Source organism: Diabrotica undecimpunctata, chromosome 1 (assembly GCF_040954645.1).
Source record: "Diabrotica undecimpunctata isolate CICGRU chromosome 1, icDiaUnde3, whole genome shotgun sequence".
NCBI lineage: Eukaryota > Metazoa > Arthropoda > Insecta > Coleoptera > Chrysomelidae > Diabrotica > Diabrotica undecimpunctata.
In genome coordinates, this window is record NC_092803.1 from 162,553,588 (window position 1) to 162,572,452 (window position 18,865).

An 18,865-nucleotide genomic window follows, 5' to 3' on the forward strand; every position below is an offset into this window, starting at 1 on the left:
TATTTTAAAAATGCAAGTGCTCCGTTTTCGTGCCGGTGAGTGTATATTCATTGTCTTCGTAAAGTAATTTTAAGGTATTTATGTAGGAGTTTTCCATTGCTTTCCATAGGTTGTTAATTGGGACACAATCATTGGCCTTTTAGAGGTCCAGGAATGCAATGTACAACACTGTTATTCTTAATTCCGTAACTGTTTCTCCATCCCATTAATGATTATTTCATATCTTTGCTGTCCACCAAAATGGTTTTTTGTTTTTATAATTTATCTTATCATTATCTCTTCGAATTGCTTCTTGTGTTTCTAGGTATATTTGGGTTTTCATATCTTTCTCGATTTGTTATTCCTTGTATAAATTTCGTTTTTGATGCTAGTCTCTTTTTATAAAGAAAAAGATCGGCTCGTCGTTTAGTTTATCTGTATTGGGCCTTTTCGATTTCATTTTTTCACTCTACACTTTATTTTTATTTGACTATTGTGATCGTTATTTCTTATGTATATTCGTGGTCTGACTAAATGATGGTCCGATTCACAGGTGGCTCCTAATACTCTCTTGTCTTCGTCATTGACACTTGTCTAACAATTAAATAGTACATTATTAATTGTTAATTGGGAGCTGATTTTATATATGTAAACTTACGTATCTCTTTATATCTAAAAAAACGAATACTGGGCCCTGATTCTATTTCATTTCGATGTCGAAATTTAAAAGCGACTACGCCATGACAGTCGCAATCGCTAGCGATTCTCATTCATTTCGATTGTAGTTAAAACTGGGGATATTTACTTTATCATTTTGACACTGCTGAAAATTTGGGTTGGCCCTGTTGTTTATTGGCTGCACGCTGCACTACGCTTGTTGAATGTTTGCTTTGTTTACGTTACGTGAACGTCTGTTTTTTCTTGTTTGAGTTGTTAAATCATAAATAGTGGCCATTCTTAATTATATTTTGAATTGAAAGAAAAGATGGCAAGAAAAAAAAGGCGATGTGGGAGATCCTTAAGTTATAACCACTAAGATTTGACTTAGTGGTTATATTCTAATATATTTTTAAATTTACTGCAGCTTAGTAATACTAACCCTAAACATTTTGGGTATTCTAGAGGCATAAACACCTTCTTCCAAATATGGTTCTAATACCCTTATTAAATAATTTGCAGCTTGTTTATTATGCCGCAATTGCTGCCTAAATTGAGCATCACTTAGTGAAAAAGAATTTTGAGTATCCCGTAACATTCTTCTTATCCTCCGTTGTGAGCTTCGGATATCTATCCTCTCTAATTCCTCCAAAACTAGCAAATGTCTGTAAAACACAGCCATAGTAATACTTTTTGTCTCAGTTTTCCTTGCAAGGATCAAAAGACAACACCGCCTACCTAAACTGAACCTAAGTTCACTTCTCCCAGTCCAGTCAATCATGTCAGATTAATTTCGACTCGAAATGAAATTTCAACCACTTTCTTGAAGTTGAAATTAATTTCGATAAATCGAAAATTAGTGACGTCGTTTGGTTAGTTCAGCTGAAATCCAAAAGGTTCGCAAAGTCGCATTTCGACGTCGCCATATTAATTTCGACATGTTTTGAGTCGAAATCTCAATTAGAATCAGGGCCCTGGTCACATAGGTCAATTAGTCAAGGGAAAAAATTAAACATATTTTTTATTAAAAACAAGTTTTATTAGATATATTAGAACCATATACTTTAATTAGAATGTATTTTATATATAATTTATGTTTTCTTAAAACAAAACTGATATATGTACATATACTACAAAAAAAAAACAGAAAAATCAAGTAGTCGATTCAGACGTATATCCAACTAATATAGTTGAAATGATATAAGTAAAAAAATATAAAAGAAACTAAAATCTATTCTACAAGATTTTACTTTTTTTGATAAAAATCTTAAACGTTTATCAAATCTTACAGAAAAGATTTTCATAAAAATCCGTATTTGGATACAGGTTAAAAGTAGTAAGTAGTAAGACAAGTAGTGGTTCTGTGCGATTCTAAAAAGTTATCGAAGTCTTTATATTTATACACATCTTCGTAATTTATAGAATCACACAGATCTCTGGAAGCTATGTGTTAATATAATCTGAGAGTTTAGATAATTTCGAGATATATTGAGATTAAAATGAGATGCTACATTACACTATATCTCGTTAAAGTTTACAAATTTAAAAATAAATTCATTAATTAAAATCATCCCGAATCTTGCTAAGTTAAAAAAAAGTATTCGCATGCATGATAAGAAATATGTCTATATAGAGGAGTTTGCTACTGATATCCGTTTCACATCATTGATCACATGTTCAACTTTATTATGTCACGACTGTGCAGTGTTGCCTTATAAGTTATATGGTATAAGTTCATTTATATATAATAGTCAATTATTTCGAATTTTTTTAACTCGCTAAATGAAAAATATGAATGTAATAACTTTAGATATATATCAAAAACGGAAAAGCTACAGGACAAGATGAAATACCAACATAAATATTTAAAATAATTTGAAATAAATGGAAAATATCTTTAGCTATATATAAATAGCTTTAAATAAAGTATACGAAGCAGGGCCAATCTAACAGACTGGCTTAACTCTATTTGTGATGCTTCCAAAAAAGGAAATGCTAAAAACTGCTTCGACTATAGGACAATCAGTCTTATGAGTCACGTTTTCTCCAGAATTTGTGCTAGAATTGACGGAGAAAGTAGTGATACACAATTTGGTTTCCGTAATAGTCTTGGAACAAGAAAGGCACTATTCAGCGTGTAAGTACTGGTTCAGAGGTGTCAATCATCCTGTGTACATGGCTTTATAACCTTAAAGCAACCCGTAGTAGTGAAAATCGTAAAAATATGACAATTTGAGTATTTTGTCCATGTCATGTGATACCTAGAACGACATGAAGTCATCTATCTCATTATTCAGGGCAAAATATGTGGAAAGAGGTGTCCCGGTTGAAGAACGTCATGCCTTCATAACCTACGTGAGTGATTTAATTAGTCTTTGTCGTCACTCTTCAGAGCGGTGAATGAAATTATGATAACCAATATGATGGCCAACATTCAATAATGGACATGGTACGGAGTGAAGAAGAAATAAGTATATCACAACTACCACATAATACCATGAAACTCTGCTTTGCTTATTTGGGCCCATTAGATATTCGTAGGTTAAAGGCTACCACTATCTGATGAGTCTCAATAGGGTTAGTCTGGATAAGGCGTAGATTTTAAACAAAAAGACAGGCATTCATGACTTCTATATACATAATATGGTATGTCCGAGAATAAATACCTTTGACAATCACTGATCAATTGACATATCTTCCAATCTGTACATCTAATCAGTAGTGATTTTGAGTGTTGAATTTCTTCCTGGAATCATACTGCTTTTTTAAGCTGTGTTTCCTTGTGAGTGATTTAATTAGTCTTTGTCGTCACTCTTCAGAGCGGTGAATGAAATTATGATAACCAATATGATGGCCAACATTCAATAATGGACATGGTACGGAGTGAAGAAGAAATAAGTATATCACAACTACCACATAATACCATGAAACTCTGCTTTGCTTATTTGGGCCCATTAGATATTCGTAGGTTAAAGGCTACCACTATCTGATGAGTCTCAATAGGGTTAGTCTGGATAAGGCGTAGATTTTAAACAAAAAGATAGGCATTCATGACTTCTATATACATAATATGGTATGTCCGAGAATAAATACCTTTGACAATCACTGATCAATTGACATATCTTCCAATCTGTACATCTAATCAGTAGTGATTTTGAGTGTTGAATTTCTTCCTGGAATCATACTGCTTTTTTAAGCTGTTTTTCCTTGTGTTCCTATTTTGGGTAACACATATTGCATTTGTGAAGTTTGTGTTGGTAAGCGCCTTCGACTTCTTCTTTAGTCTGGTTTTCCTTGGACCACTAGTCTCTCCATATTATCGGCACGTGTGATATATCTGACGAATTTTAATATACTTGAAAATATTGAACTGGACAAACGTGCATTGTACAGTCGATGTCTCTGAATTTTATTAAAAAGTCGCAGTTTTTTTCAAATATATTTAACAATGATTACTATTGAAGTGTAGTTGTGTGTACAAAAAATCTTGTTCTTTAAGTGTTATCTCCGTTACGGAGGATGACAATCATCACGACTGCTCTAACTTTCGAAACAACTGATCTAAGCAGTTGTTTTTAGCTACAATCACACCCTTTTTTTATATTTTTCAAATAGATATTCGTCTTCTTAAATATACGTATAATATGTTAAATAGAGAATAAAGAGATATCCAAAGGGTTTTTGGCAGACAAGGGACTCAAACAAGGATGGTGTCTGTCCCCGGCTTTGTTTAAAATCTACTTGGAACAAGAGCTGAAAACGTGGAAAAACAAATTTAGTGCTATGGGAATCCCTTTAAACGACAGAAAAATTGTACACACTATGCTTTGCAAATGACCAAATCCCAAAGACCATAGTCTTAGCTCAGAAATACGAAGATCTAAAATATATGACACGCAAACTTATTCAGGAATACCAGAAATGGGTATTCATGGGTAGATATCAAAAAAATAGAATACATGTATATAGGAGGAGAACAATAAAATCTAATTTTGGAAGAGCAATACCAACAAATAAGTCGCAAATTAATTTCGAGAGAAAATAAACAAAGAATCTATGATAGCATTGTTACAAAATATGGAAACGAAATATGGTAACTGAAAGAGAAAGGCATAAAGACTTTGGAAGCAACAGAAATTGACATCAGAATCAACCAAAATGATATGGGCATGTAAAAAGGAATCCCAAAAACAGTATTAAACTATTAAATATTACCTAAATAAAAATAAAAAATGCTATATCTAAATTTAGACACACTTTCGTCATATAAACTCAGAATATGTAAAATACTCTTATACCTTAACTTTGATCAAATAAAAGGCAGTTTATTAATTAATCGAGCACAGTTTATTAATTAAATCCATAGGCCAAATTTGACGAAGTAAGTCTAAAACGTTATATTACACAAAAAACTTTTATCAACCATCAGAGTTTTTTATCGCAGTTAATTAATTTTCTTCAGTTGAAAAAACGTTTCTTGGCTTATTTCAGATGCCCCCAAAGATGCTCTAGGAAGCGAACGTAAGATTTAATTAATAAACTGTGCTCGATATCTGCCCTTCATTTGATCAAAGTTCATTTATTCGAGCATTCAACCTTATATCACTATAAAAGCGGCTTCCCACGATCGGTGATATTTCGGACGAGCGCGGACCAGCTCGCACCGACGCACCGTGGGAAATGTCTCGTCCGTGGTAGCACTAGCACAGGCACGAGGCACATCTGTGCTGGTGCGTCCTATCTATCGAAAGTCGGTAACATCAAAGCTGCGGTACATGCCCGTGCGACACGTTCCGAGCGCGTCCATGTTTGAACAGACAAGTGCAAGTCAGAAGTTGTTTATTCGCTGACCCAAGTAGTTGTCTGTAGTGTTGTAAAAGTTGTTTTGAAGTTTTTTTTTAAGTTTTTTGCTAAAAAATGGAATGGACAAACGAGAACCGGAACGATATATACGATGCATGGAACCGAATAAAATATAAATTAAAGAATAGTACTATTTCGATTAAAGACTTAAAAAAAAGAGTTAAATTTTTTGAAATAAATTTAAATCAAACAGTACTGTCAAAGACCTACACAGACTGTCACGGACCGTAGGAAGAGCTCTGTCTACGGTGCGTTGCCGTCCGTGCTCATCGGCTGTGCGCGATGATCTGTAGAATCGCCGATCGTGGGAAGCCGCTATTATATTTTAAATGTTTTTCAAATTTATCACAAATATCTACTAATTCAAAGATAAGGTCAGGCTGTACACTCGTAACAATGTCAAAATTAACAGGTAACTAATAACGTAGAACGAAAGCTGTAGTGAAAACCTTATATCACATAAACGCTAATTTAGAACTGATAGCAATTGTGTATTAGATATAAACTTAAGGTATAGAAAAGTGGAATGGCCTTGCGTTAAATTATTATAAACTTGATATGAAATCTACGGAAGACCTAGTTGTCATACTTTTTCTTTCATTAAAAAATCCAATCTGATACAATCCTTTCAACAACTCATACGTTCTTAAGACAATTGGTGTTGTGAAGTTCAATGACGTTATACACTATACACCCTCATTCGAATTATACTTCCCTTTAGAATAAAAATTGCATTGGAACCCCACGTTAGACCTCATTCGGTTTTCGTTAAAATGTTTTAAGTTTTAATTTTTAAACCGGTTCAAAATTTAAAAAACGAAAAAACCTTTTTAATTACTATTACGCGATTCTAGCAGCGGTATGTAGCAGTAGTGTCCAAATATATAGGTAAATAGAAAGGTACGATTAATGTTCTCATCCAAATGCTTCATTTTCATTCCTTTAAACCAAAAATTTATCGAATATTAACTGATAAAGTAATTACAATTAATTTACTGTGTATCTGAATGCTCATATAAATAAATGTAGAAAAAAGAAATACTGTTCTTTAAAGATCTATTATTGATAAATTCAATTTAACATTTTATAGGTCTGGAATTTCGGTTTTTCTCATATATTAAAAACACACACTTTTTTCTATAACACACTACTAAAATTAATTTTAATATTCGTGTTAAAACATTTTATTGGTATATTTTTATTAGGTTTGATTAGCATTTTTATAAATTATAGAGCTTTTATAGCTTAACGAATGGGAAGGCTCAGCGCGTGACTTAACGAAGAAAAAGCTTGAGTATAACAGATATTTTACATGGAAAAATAACTGACTTCGGTCCAATCGCGGTGCATTCAGGAAGAAGCATAAAACATTCGGTTTGTTTAGAGCTAACACCTGGACGAAATTCTGGAAAATTACAGTGTTAAGTTATTTATCAAAAATATATTAAATTAGTATATCTAGTAAATTATTTCTATATTTAAGCTGTTTCTTCTTTGGATGTATACTTATAGGACGTTTCATACGTTGAATTCGTAAAATATGGACGGTCGTAATTTTTATCATTAAAGTCTATATTAGGCTCAAACACACTTTATATATTCAGATCTGAAGGCACTACATCACAGAAGTGTAACACTTTGAAAAGTTGATCAATAAAAAAGGCTTTTTATTATGTAGATATAATTTAAAAAAAAAAAAATTTTGTGAAAATTAATAAAATGATTTATGATTCGTTTAAATTTGGTTTTATTTAAATAAGCACCTTTCATAAACAGACCCATTTCTCAGTTTTCTCATTCGTGCTTTAAAAAATCCAAAAATAGTCAGGAATCGTAAAGAACAAAATACACAGAAATATTCAATATATTGGAACGTTTAGTCCAGTTAAAAGTGTGCAACATACATAAGACGGGAATCACAGTAAGTATCGGGATAATCCATTTTACTATTTTTGCTAGGAATAAGCCACAATTTTACTTAAAAATTTAAATTTTTACTCAAAATACAAATAACGAAGTGGAAATCGAAATCAAAATCAACTTATTTTATCGCCAACCGTCATTAAAGACATTCATTATTGTTCTCATTTGCGGCAATAAAGTAAAACTTTACTGTACTGAAAGAAGACGAGGTTTATCTGCCTCAAATATTAATCAAGTTAACTGAAATTAAATGTCAGTGGTCGATGGCAACAATCGATTATTTATTTGAATGATCTTAAATGAAATTCTGTAGCATTTTGTAATTATATTCATATTAAATAAATCAAAACTTAAATTTAATTTAGCGATTTAGTAATTATTAAGTATTGATAACTATCGATTAAAAATCGAAAGCAGCCATCATACAAAAGCCATCTATCACCACTGTCACATAAAAATTTTATTTTGTCTCAAAATAAAATTACGTCGAAGAATCAATTTATAATGAAACTAAAATTGCAAAAACAATTTTAGGGGAAGCTGTTAATGGTAATATTAATTCATACGTGGAAATTTACAACAAAAAGATTCCTACCACACATTATTAACAGCTCAAATAAACTTACTATTGAATATTTCTTTCATTGAAAAAATATGTGGCTTATTTCCAGTCAAAATTATAAATTTTAGTAAGATGCCACAAGAAAATAGCTTCAGAACAATATCAGGATAATCTACCTACAAATTTCAAAAAGATTGTATAATAATACCAAAAATTTTCTTTCAAGATCAAGAAAGATTTAAGACAAGCATACTGAGACACATAGAAATCAGAATAGATGGACAACTTACAGAACCTATAGAAATAGGCAGCGGAATAAGACAAGGGGATTCATTGAGCTCCATGCTCTTCAATTTGATCATGGATGAAATCATCAAAACCGTTAACAAAGGAAGAGGATACAGAATGGGAAACAAAGAAATCAAAATACTCTGTCACGCAGACGACGCAATATTGTTAGCCCAAGATGAAGATAGTCTGCAAAGACTGGTCCACAGATTTAACATAAGAACAAAAGAATTTAATATGACTATCTCGTCTCAAAAAACTAAAACAATAGTAGTCAGCAAAGAACCAACCAGATGTAAAATAGAAATTGATGGCATCAGTATTGAACAAGTAATGGAAATAAAATAGCTGGGAATTACACTGTCTAGCTATGGAGCCATGGACAAAGAAGTGAGAGATCAAGTACAAAAATCAAATAGACTGACACGATGCCTTAATAACACTACATGACGAAACAGACACATTGACACTGAGATAAGCCAGTGTAAGACCAATAATGACATACGCCTCAGAAACAAGACCCGACACAGCCACAACGCAAAGGCTACTGGAAACGGCAGAGATGAGATTACTGATAATAATTACAGGAAATACATTGAGAGATTCAAAGAAAGGTGAAAACATTAGAACAAAAAATATAACGTACAGTGCATTAACGAATTGACACAAAATAGAAAAAAAGAATGGAATAACCACATAAGCAGAATGGAGGAGACTCGTGTCGTCAAAATAGCAAGAGATAAGTCACCAATCTGCAGAAGAAGTATCGGACAACCGCGCAAAAGATGGAGTGAAAACCTTTCATAGAGGTATTAATCCGCCAATGAACAAGCAGAATTGTTTATAAAGAGGAAGAAGAAGAAGATACTGAGACACCCTTTTGTTTAATATATCTTCAGAAAGAATATTTTAAGAGGTTAGAAAACACGTAAAGAACATGAGATGTAGTGACGATATAGGAATTTTTGGACAGTTTTGACGAACTTCAAATATTATGGATAGTTTCCAAGAGAACAAAAAAATACGAACCATCTTTGAATACCAAAAGGACTAAATATATGATATCCAAAAACAAAAACCAAATTGGAGAGACATATGTAAACAGTCAAAGCCTTGAAAGAGTTAAGATATACACGTATCTTGTAACAACGACATAATACGTATTTTATACCAATAAAAATTTTGATCATTCTATGGAAATAAAGTGTACCACGATCTAGGCATAAACGCGAAAATTAGACTGTTGCGTTATGATTTCCAGTGCTTCAAATAGTACAAGACATCATCTGCCTCACTTAATATTAGAAAGAAAGGTAATTTGGACGAGGCCCTGTAAGACGTAGAATTTCATTACTTCTTGTATTGTTTAACATGTCGATTCTTTTCTTCTTCTACTTTCATGATGGTTATGGATCATTGGATATCATGTTGACTACCATATTCGCTATCCTGACTTTATTGACAGGTCGATGGTGACATCATTTCGTCTAGACTCCGAAAAGACACAAATTGTTACGATGACCGCCAACATATCGCGATGATACATAGTAGTTACAGACTTACGCAGTTAATGCCAAATATCGCTACCGCTATTTTAGGATCAGCTGGCAAATTTTTTATGCCTTTCTCACATAGAAGTATATTATACATATAGTAGAAATCTCAAGCCCAAACTATGTGATTAGCATTACAGATAAAGTGGGCTCGCTTTTTGACAATCAGTCTAACTGTATCTTATTTGTTAGCAGTTACTTCCCTCATGAGTGCCTTATTGCAGTTAAAACGTATTCTTCTCCTATCATAAGAGTATCTTTCTTTGGTTAGTTCAATGCATCCCGTCGATCACAGATAAATTGGCGTTTATTTTCATTGCCAAAACGGATCTATCGCGAATGGGAACCAGACAATAGCAACGGGGTTTTTATTTCCTAAAAGATCTTGCTTTTTGCCGAAAAGACATACTGAAGAATAAGTTTTTGCAATCAACTAAGTAGCACATAATAGTTCTGACAAGATGTTGAAAGAAGTTTCCATTTTTGTGACAAATGTCCAGTATCATGCTGTGTGACCGGGCCGAAGTCAACCAACTCTATGGAGAATCAAGTTTTGTCGAAACAATGAAAAGTGGTAAAGCACATATCCGAAGATAAAATACGCCTAATAGGTACAAGAACAATTATGTAGCTAAATAACGTAAACAACGATATGTGGAAGCTAGGCGTAGGAGGATATCGTAGTCCGAGGCCAAGATAGTTGGAAGAGTGTGGTTTCGGGAGGCACGCAATTTACAACGGCACTTAAAATGATGATGTTGACATTATCATTGATCGAGAAGGACATACCAGCTGCAATCAGTAGCCGAAAACAAAAGGATCAACAATATATCCAGACAGTCCTAAAATGCGCCGTCCTAGGCGACTTATCCTAGAACATAAATGATAATCGTTAAGTTCCCAACAAATTATAACCTAATATGCGGAAAATTCTTCATTTTTGGATGTATCCTTGACAGTGTGTCATATGTCATTTTTATCCAGTGCTACTTGTCATAAGGAATGGGCGTGTGTGTTTAGAGATATTGTTAAAATTCGTTTAATTTTTATTCTATTATATGAAATGACCAAGCTATAAGAATTTTAAGACGTATAAAGAACAATTTGTTTAACACTAGATATAAATAATCAGATGTAGGTTAATAGTCAGATCCAAAAATTTATTGGGGTATATTATCACCCTATAATTATCACTATTTATTAATCGCTTTTTAACAGTCTAATAATAAAGATATTATCATTATTCCGGTATTCTGTTTAACACTTGTGCGTTTTCGTTATTTTCAAAAAATATTATTCAACAACAGAGAACACTGCACATCCGATTTTAACTTCAATAAACTATAAAACACATACAACGTCTTAAAACACCGTACCATATATGTTAAGAACACTTCATAGAAGATGCCTCCTTACAATAAAAAAAAAATACAAACTATTCTGTGGCACCTTGAGATTATGGAACACTTAAATAAACAAATTTACAACTTTATACAGAATATATACATTGCCGTTGTAATATTGATTGAACAACAATAGATATCACAGTTTTTTCCCTTACTTAATATTGAATGTCAAATTTCGTTTCGCAAATCGTCAAATCTATATGAGTAAACAGCAAAAGCAGTCTTCCTCAAATATAAAATCGAAAGCTCTTTCGTCAAAATAAAAAAACAGTACAGTCAAACGTAAAAATGTCAAATGTCAAATTGTAGTTAACCACTAAATAATTTCTTGGTCTTGAAATACTAAATCTACCACTTTTGCCTTTTATGCACAGTAATTAACTATAATAATCCCTAATTTATATGTTTTTGTATGGTTACAGTCATTTAAAATAAGAGATTTTTGTTCGCTTATATAAAATATCACATTTTTTTTTAGAATATCCAGTGTTTGTTCTACCAATATCACCCCGTGTTTAATAAGTAATTTATCTACATATTTAATAAATATTAAACTTCAACTCCTAGTACTCTGTCAACGACATAGTTGTACCTCCTCTCCGATCCACCATTTTCATGATCAGAACTGCTTGAAGGAGTTTCTTTAGCTTCACTAACCATATTAACTGGTTTGTCGTCACAAGTTAACCGTTTAAGGCATTCTGTTGTTGTGGCTATCGGTTGATGGCACTCTTCCTGAGATGGAAGGAAAGGTACACTGGAGTCGGAGCGTGTGAAGAATGCCATTTTTTCTCTGTAAAAAAAGATGAAATAAATATTTAATTTGTACTATACTTAACAGACCATATATATTAAAAGAAGGCATTTCAAAGTTGGAAGTAGACTCTAACTCTTTTTGAAATTGATGAGGGTTCAGAAAGAAAAATATAAGCGCAAATTTTTAAATAAAACTCACAATACACATATTCGTATAGTAATAAGGTTTATCTACGGCTATGAAATTATGCGCTAATTATTTATCTGCTTTTGAGCAATCAACAGTATCCATAAACAAACAGCGTGAGTTATAGTAACTCACTCATAAATATAATTCGGTATGTAAATAGTGTGCAGTAAATTCTTGGAAATTTTAAAGCTGATAAATACCTTCCGTTGGACAAATATATTTTGTAAAAAACTGGAAAGGAACATATAAGTAAGAGTTTAAAATGATTAAATTGCCAACACTTCATGGTCTACGTTAAAGAAATTACCGTTACAAAAAAGATTCTTGGAACTTTTAGTAGTAGTTTTCCGGTGCAGAAAAGGAGAAAAGTACCTTTTCTGAACCGTTATTAGGAACCGAATACCAAGTGTAGTTTTGGGCGCGTTATGTGAAATAACGGTATTCACGACGGTTCACGTCGTGAGAGTGACTATCCCTCTCGGGCGTGAATGTGACTGGGTGTAAACGTTAGCGATGGAGTGTGAACATGAGAGTGACTCACGACAATTTGCGATTAGACGTTTCTCCGCCCATTGCATTAGTTGCGACGGTTTACGTTAGGGGATAATCTGACTAATCGAGTGCGGTGGCAGTATTACTCATATTTGAGGTTTGAACTTTTGGTAATAGCCACAACTCGCTTGATGAATTACAGCACTCGCCTGTTCATATACGCCCTACTTACGACGTACATTGCCGACCATTAAATAATATACTACTAGCCAATCAAGACAGACACATTATATAGCTTGACATTGAATTTTAGAATTGTCTCCAAATAGGTAAAAATCCTAAAAAAAGTGAAAGAATATACTTACTGGAAGGATATGACGTCAGGTTTGCCATTTCCTGCTTTCGATTTTCTTAACTTATAAATCTCCTTTGATACCTTCCTCAACATTTTCTCCACTTTCTTTTCTTCTACTGTTTTGTTTGCTTTGCAACTTTCAGCCTGGGCGATCAAATTTTGGAACTGCCGGTCTTCCAGCAAGTAACCAGCCAATTCTGTATCACCTATAACAAAAAATAAAGTTTATTTCTGTTTTTTAAAGTATATAATCCTTTTTCTAAATTTAAAGCAAAAATAGAAATATAAATGGTTTTCAAAACTAATACTTTAAGTAGTCAAAATACCAACCTTGCTCTTTGGCAACTTCCAGTCTTTCTTTCAGCTCTCTCAGTCTACCCAACTCGGAGTTAAGTTTATCCAAACGGGTGTGTTGGGCTTGAAGATCCAGTTCCAGATCTATGGACGTCCTCGCCGTTGTCGGATGGTGGGTGTGTGTTTTTGGCGTTGATAGAGCCGCCATCGAACCCGACGGGCGGCGGAAACGTAGCGATCGCCTTTCTACGGCGTGCCTCTCGAAAGGTTTGCCGCCTCTTCGGTACAAAGGCATTGCGCTGTCACTGTCACTGCGGTTTAGTTTACAGATGTATTGGTTCTTGGATACGTGGGCGCTAGGCGAAAAGGTTTGTGACCTGAAAGTATAAAATATAACCAAATTTAGTAAATGATAAAGTTGAAGAAAACTCTTTTGGTTAAAACCCTTGTTGCTAAACTATGTTCATGTCCAGGTATCACCATATCAATATCAAAGAAGAGGAAACCGTACAACCTATACATAAATTTTAACAAAGCACTTGACTTAGTTAATAGAAAAAACTGTGGACATTTTGATTCAATAAAGACTGCAAAAGAATTGTACTTGATAAATACTTTCTATAAAAACTACATGTCATATATAGAACACAATACAAGACCGCTCCAAGCAATATATGTAGAATCCGGGTTACAAGGTTGTGTATTATCTTAAATTTTGTTTACAACTTTCATTGACTGGCCGATGAGAAGGGAACGTGCTTGATTCAACTGGAATACTTATACAATGCTGGATGGTTTAGAGATTGCAGACGACATATATTATCTTGCAATATCAGAACTAAAATGCAATCAAAAACTAACAGTTTGTACTAACTAACAGATAGTATATTATATTAACAAAAGTAAGGCAAACAATTTCACCCTATAAGGAAGAGCAAATAGCGACGTAACTGCAGATGAAAAACAACTAGAAGAAACTGAATAAGAATTCAACACTTACGCTGCCGAAGAATCATAGTCAGCAGCACAAGTGGCAGGGAGGACATACAATGAAATGGATTAATATGGAGATCATTTAACAATCTAATTAAGATATGGGCGCCAATAACGATTAAACCAAAACCAAAGATATTTTAATCTTGTATTAAAACAATTCTAGTATTAGAAGCAGAGGCATTGATGGTAAACAAAATCCAGATTAAAGTAGTTCAAATATTGTAACGAGGATCTATGGGTTCCATCGGAGAAAGAATCTTAAGAAAAAACAATTTCACATCAGAACATGTTAGGAGCTAGACGAATATACAAAAATAATGCAGTCTAGTGGAGAAATATTCAAAAAACTAAAGAAAGAAAAAAATTCCAGATAAAAGTAGTAAATTTCGTTACTTTGAAAAGTGTTTTATTGCGAAGTTGTATTCGGCATTTAAAATTGTACCGAAATGATTTTCTAACGCTATTGGCGACGCCTGAGCTGTGTTTTTAAGAAATTGTTATACGATCGACCAAATTTTGTCTGTTATAATATAACAAATGTACCATGCGGCATCTAAATAATTAAACAAAAAATTTCAAATACAGTTATCATTCATACTAGCCCACAACTTGCACCAAACATTTTCTGTTTGTTTACCATGGTTTTGTTGTAACGGAGGGAAACATAAAACATGACGAACTAGATCATCACAACAATAATCTACTCCGTCTACTTACTGAATCATGTCAATAGAAGATTAAAGATACGTTGATCAGCAGGCCTAAAAAAGTAGCCAGTAAGACCGAATTTCATCACACCAATGTACGTTCTAATTGTTGATAAATGTAGTATTTAAAAAAGATGCAAATTCATCATGCAATTGCTACAGTTGACGAATTTCGTCATTTATTTGCAGACCTGAAAACAAAGCTCTTAATTTCTTGAAGTGCTTTTTAGAGCATAAAGATAAAAGTATATACCCAACCACTGTAAACTTTGCCATTTTAAGATAAGAGAATACTCGAAAAAGCATAAGGATAGGGTAAAAAAAGAAGAACACAAAATTAGGAAATATATTGAAGCCACTCAAGGTTATTTTGGAAGAACATTATTATTTTTTATCACCTTTTTGAACCACCCAAGGCAAATATTTCTAAAACAAGTAAAACCATTTTTAACCATCTTACTTCTCGTACAAACATAAGATAAGCCCTTCGTATATGGTAGTTAATAGGTAAGTTAATTGAAATATTATTATGGTAGTCTCAAGTTGTAAAATTCCATAAATATCCAAGTAGCAAATTACGCAAAAAAAAACAGAAATATAAAATTTTTATTGTTTATTAATTTTTTTGTGAATGAATAGTATCATGCTATAAATAAAAAATAAACAGAAAGAGTACTTAATTTTTACTGAAATAATGACACCTACATTAATAGGTTTTATATTTACTTATTTAAACTGCGTATAATCTTTAAAAAATAATCTTATTTTTAAAACTACTAACAAAATAAAAATAAAAACACTGTAGTGTAAGTAACGAGCCATCTAAAAAAAAACGTAATTACAGCAAGCCATGGAATAGCCTTATTTCTTTTAGTCACTTCCACACAAGGAATTCATAATAAATGTAAATAAATACTACATAACATAATTTTTATATAAGATTTATCTTTATCTGATTTCTTTAAAACACAATTTTAATGTAAATAAAATGTCCAAAAACACGTTTAAGTCCTTTTAGTTACTTTTGTAACATATATACGAGTTATTTATCAGTAATATAAGAAAATTAATAAACAAGTCGTTCAAAATCAAATCTCATTTGAATATTTTAAAAGTACAGTAAATCTTCTGTTAACGGACACCTCTCCACAACGGAAACCTCTACTGAACTCGACAGTTTTTATGACATCGAACATTTGATATCTGAGTAAATAAAAAGACACCCCCGAACAACGGACCCTCTACACACCAACTCCGGGCAAGATTTGCTTTCAGTTTTTCTAAGAAATTATTGTAATTTTACCTGCCTAAAACGTACAGTCAGGTAAAGGCGATTAAAAGATTAAAATTGGGGCTCCGGAAATCCATATATGTACATAACTTATTGTAGCCATAAAGCTAATTAGATAAGTACGTACTTGTGTACGTAATAAAACTAGGTACTTTAGGTACATCGAGTTTGATTTGGAAAACCCCATTTTATAATTTTTTATTCATCCTTCTATTCTATATTCACATTTCTAATTTAATTGCGATATTCTGATCTAAGGGTAACAATGTCTTCGACTAAAAGAATTTTTTTTAATTTGAAAGAAAAAATAGCGGTGTTAGAAGCATCTGAAAAAAATAATTATAGTGTTCGAGTTTTTGCCGAAAAGTTTCAAATAGGAAAAACTCAAGTTAGTAACATTTTAAAGAAACATTTTTTAAAAGTGATATAGTGAAAAAATGTTCAACAAAAAAAGAGAATTAAAACAGAAGGTGTTCAACAGAAGTGTAAAATAGAAAGAAGAACATTCCATTATATGGACCGATAATAAAAAAAGAGCTTAGAGGCGCGAAAGAACCCAATTTGAATTTTAAAGCTTTCAATGGTTAGCTTGACAAGTTTTGCTTAAGACATAACATTCAATTTAGAGCAATTTCTGGATAAGCTGCAAATGTTAACCTTGACGAAAGTGGCAAAGAAAACTTTGTGACAAAGTGACAAATTTATTAAGTGGCTATTTACCTGAAGATATTTATAACGCTGACGAGACTGGTCTGTTTTATCTAGCCTTACCAAGTAAAACTTTTACATTTCACAATAAAAAGTGCACTGGAGATAAATCTACTAAGGAAAGGCCGTATTATTTTATGCAAATTTAAATGGAGGAAAAGAAAAACCTTTGGTGATTGGTAAAAGTAAAAATCCTCAATGTTTTAAAAATATTCATGCTTTTCATGTTTCCACCTAATACTGCAGAACATTGTCAACAGTTAGAAAAAGGAATAATTAAAAATTTTAAATCGTTGTATACAAAGTTTTTGATGGGAAGAATGTTATCATCTATAGAATGTTCTTTATCAACGGCTGAACTGGAAAAGTCCACAACGATTGCTAACGCCTTAATTTGGATTGTCGAAGCATGGAGAGACGTTTCAACCAAAACAATTGAAAAGAGTTTCATTAGGCGCGGTTTTTTTAAAACAATAGTAATGGAGAAGAAATTGTGGAAACTCTGAAGCTACAAGACCTGGAAGATGATTTGCCATTGTCAACCTTTTGCGAAAGTCATGGAGTAAAAAATTTTTTGAATTACCTAGAGATTGATGCAGTCTATTGACGGAAAATCCTGAAGTAAACTTAGCTGTACACAATGAACACTTGGATATCTACACAATGGACAACTCTACACAACGGACAATTATTTTATTTTACTACAACCACGGATTTTAGTGATTGCATTTATGATGAAGCACTATCATAGAAAAAGAATTTACTTCAGTTTCGACTTCATAAAAATCAACTACAGTCTCTGAAGAAAAGTGCATGAAAGTGACAACAGAAAATTGAAAATAAAAATATTTCAGTACTAATCGTCAAAAAGCACAAATCTTTCTACCTTTTGAATCTGGATGTGAATATAAAGTGTGAATACATAATTTCACAAAATTGATACATTTAATGGTCATAATTGTCACTGGAATCATAGATACCCAATAATGAAATTAATGATTTCACAATTGCAGATAATGTAAATTTTACATAGAATATACAAGGCATTCGATCGCATCCAAGTCGAAGACGTCTTAGACCTGCTGTATAAAAGAAACCTACCAATCAATATTATACAAATCGTCGAAAACATCTACTTCCATAGTCGAATACAGGCAAGATAATATGGAAAACTAACACAGTGTATACCAGTACAAAGCTGAGTCAGACAGGGTGTCTCGTTAAGCCCACTTCTCTTTGATATAATAATGAACGAAATAATACAAGCAGTACATAAAGGTCATGGTTACAGAATGGGGAACAAAGAAATCCAAATATTATATTATGCAGACGACGCCGCATTAATCGCCGAGACAGAAGACGAGCTCTAAAGATTAACACACATCTTCAATACAACAGCCAAGAAATACAATATGATAATATCAGCAGAAAAAACCAAATGTATGACAACATCTAAATACCCACTACGATGTAAAATCGAAATTGATGGGAAAATAATAAAGCAAGAAGCAAGGTTTAGATATCTGGGAATAGACATAACTAGTTACGGAGATGTTGAATAAGAAGTACGACAATAAAGCTTAAAAGCAAGTAAAACGGCGGGATTTCTTAAAGACACAATCTGGAAGAACAAACACCTAAGACAAGATACAAAACAAGAATCTATAAGTAGCAATTAGACCTATATTAACATACACGTCAGAGACAAGACCTGACACATCTAAAACGAGACGACTACTAGAAATAACAAAGATGAAAATACTCCGACGAATATCAGAGAAAATCTGTTGGATAGGGAGAGAAGCGAAACCATAAGAAGAGCATGCAATATAGAAGACATAAATG

At 32.6% G+C, this 18,865-nt stretch overlaps 1 protein-coding gene across 2 annotated transcripts in view; it reads right to left on the bottom strand.

Annotated features, from left to right (window-relative positions):
- Positions 1-1,673: 1,673 nt before the first annotated feature.
- kibra (WW and C2 domain containing protein kibra) overlaps positions 1,674-18,865 on the bottom strand; it is a 131,994-nt gene continuing 114,802 nt past the window's right edge. The window contains exons 7-9 of one of the 2 annotated variants that reach the window (XM_072520371.1): positions 13,355-13,695; positions 13,035-13,230; positions 1,674-12,024 (exon numbers count right to left, since the gene is read on the bottom strand). In XM_072520371.1, the coding sequence (XP_072376472.1) occupies positions 11,781-12,024; positions 13,035-13,230; positions 13,355-13,695 (781 nt within the window). In that variant the 3' untranslated portion in view covers positions 1,674-11,780. The remainder of the gene's footprint in view (positions 12,025-13,034; positions 13,231-13,354; positions 13,696-18,865) is intronic. The other variant, XM_072520370.1, reaches the window with a different exon arrangement.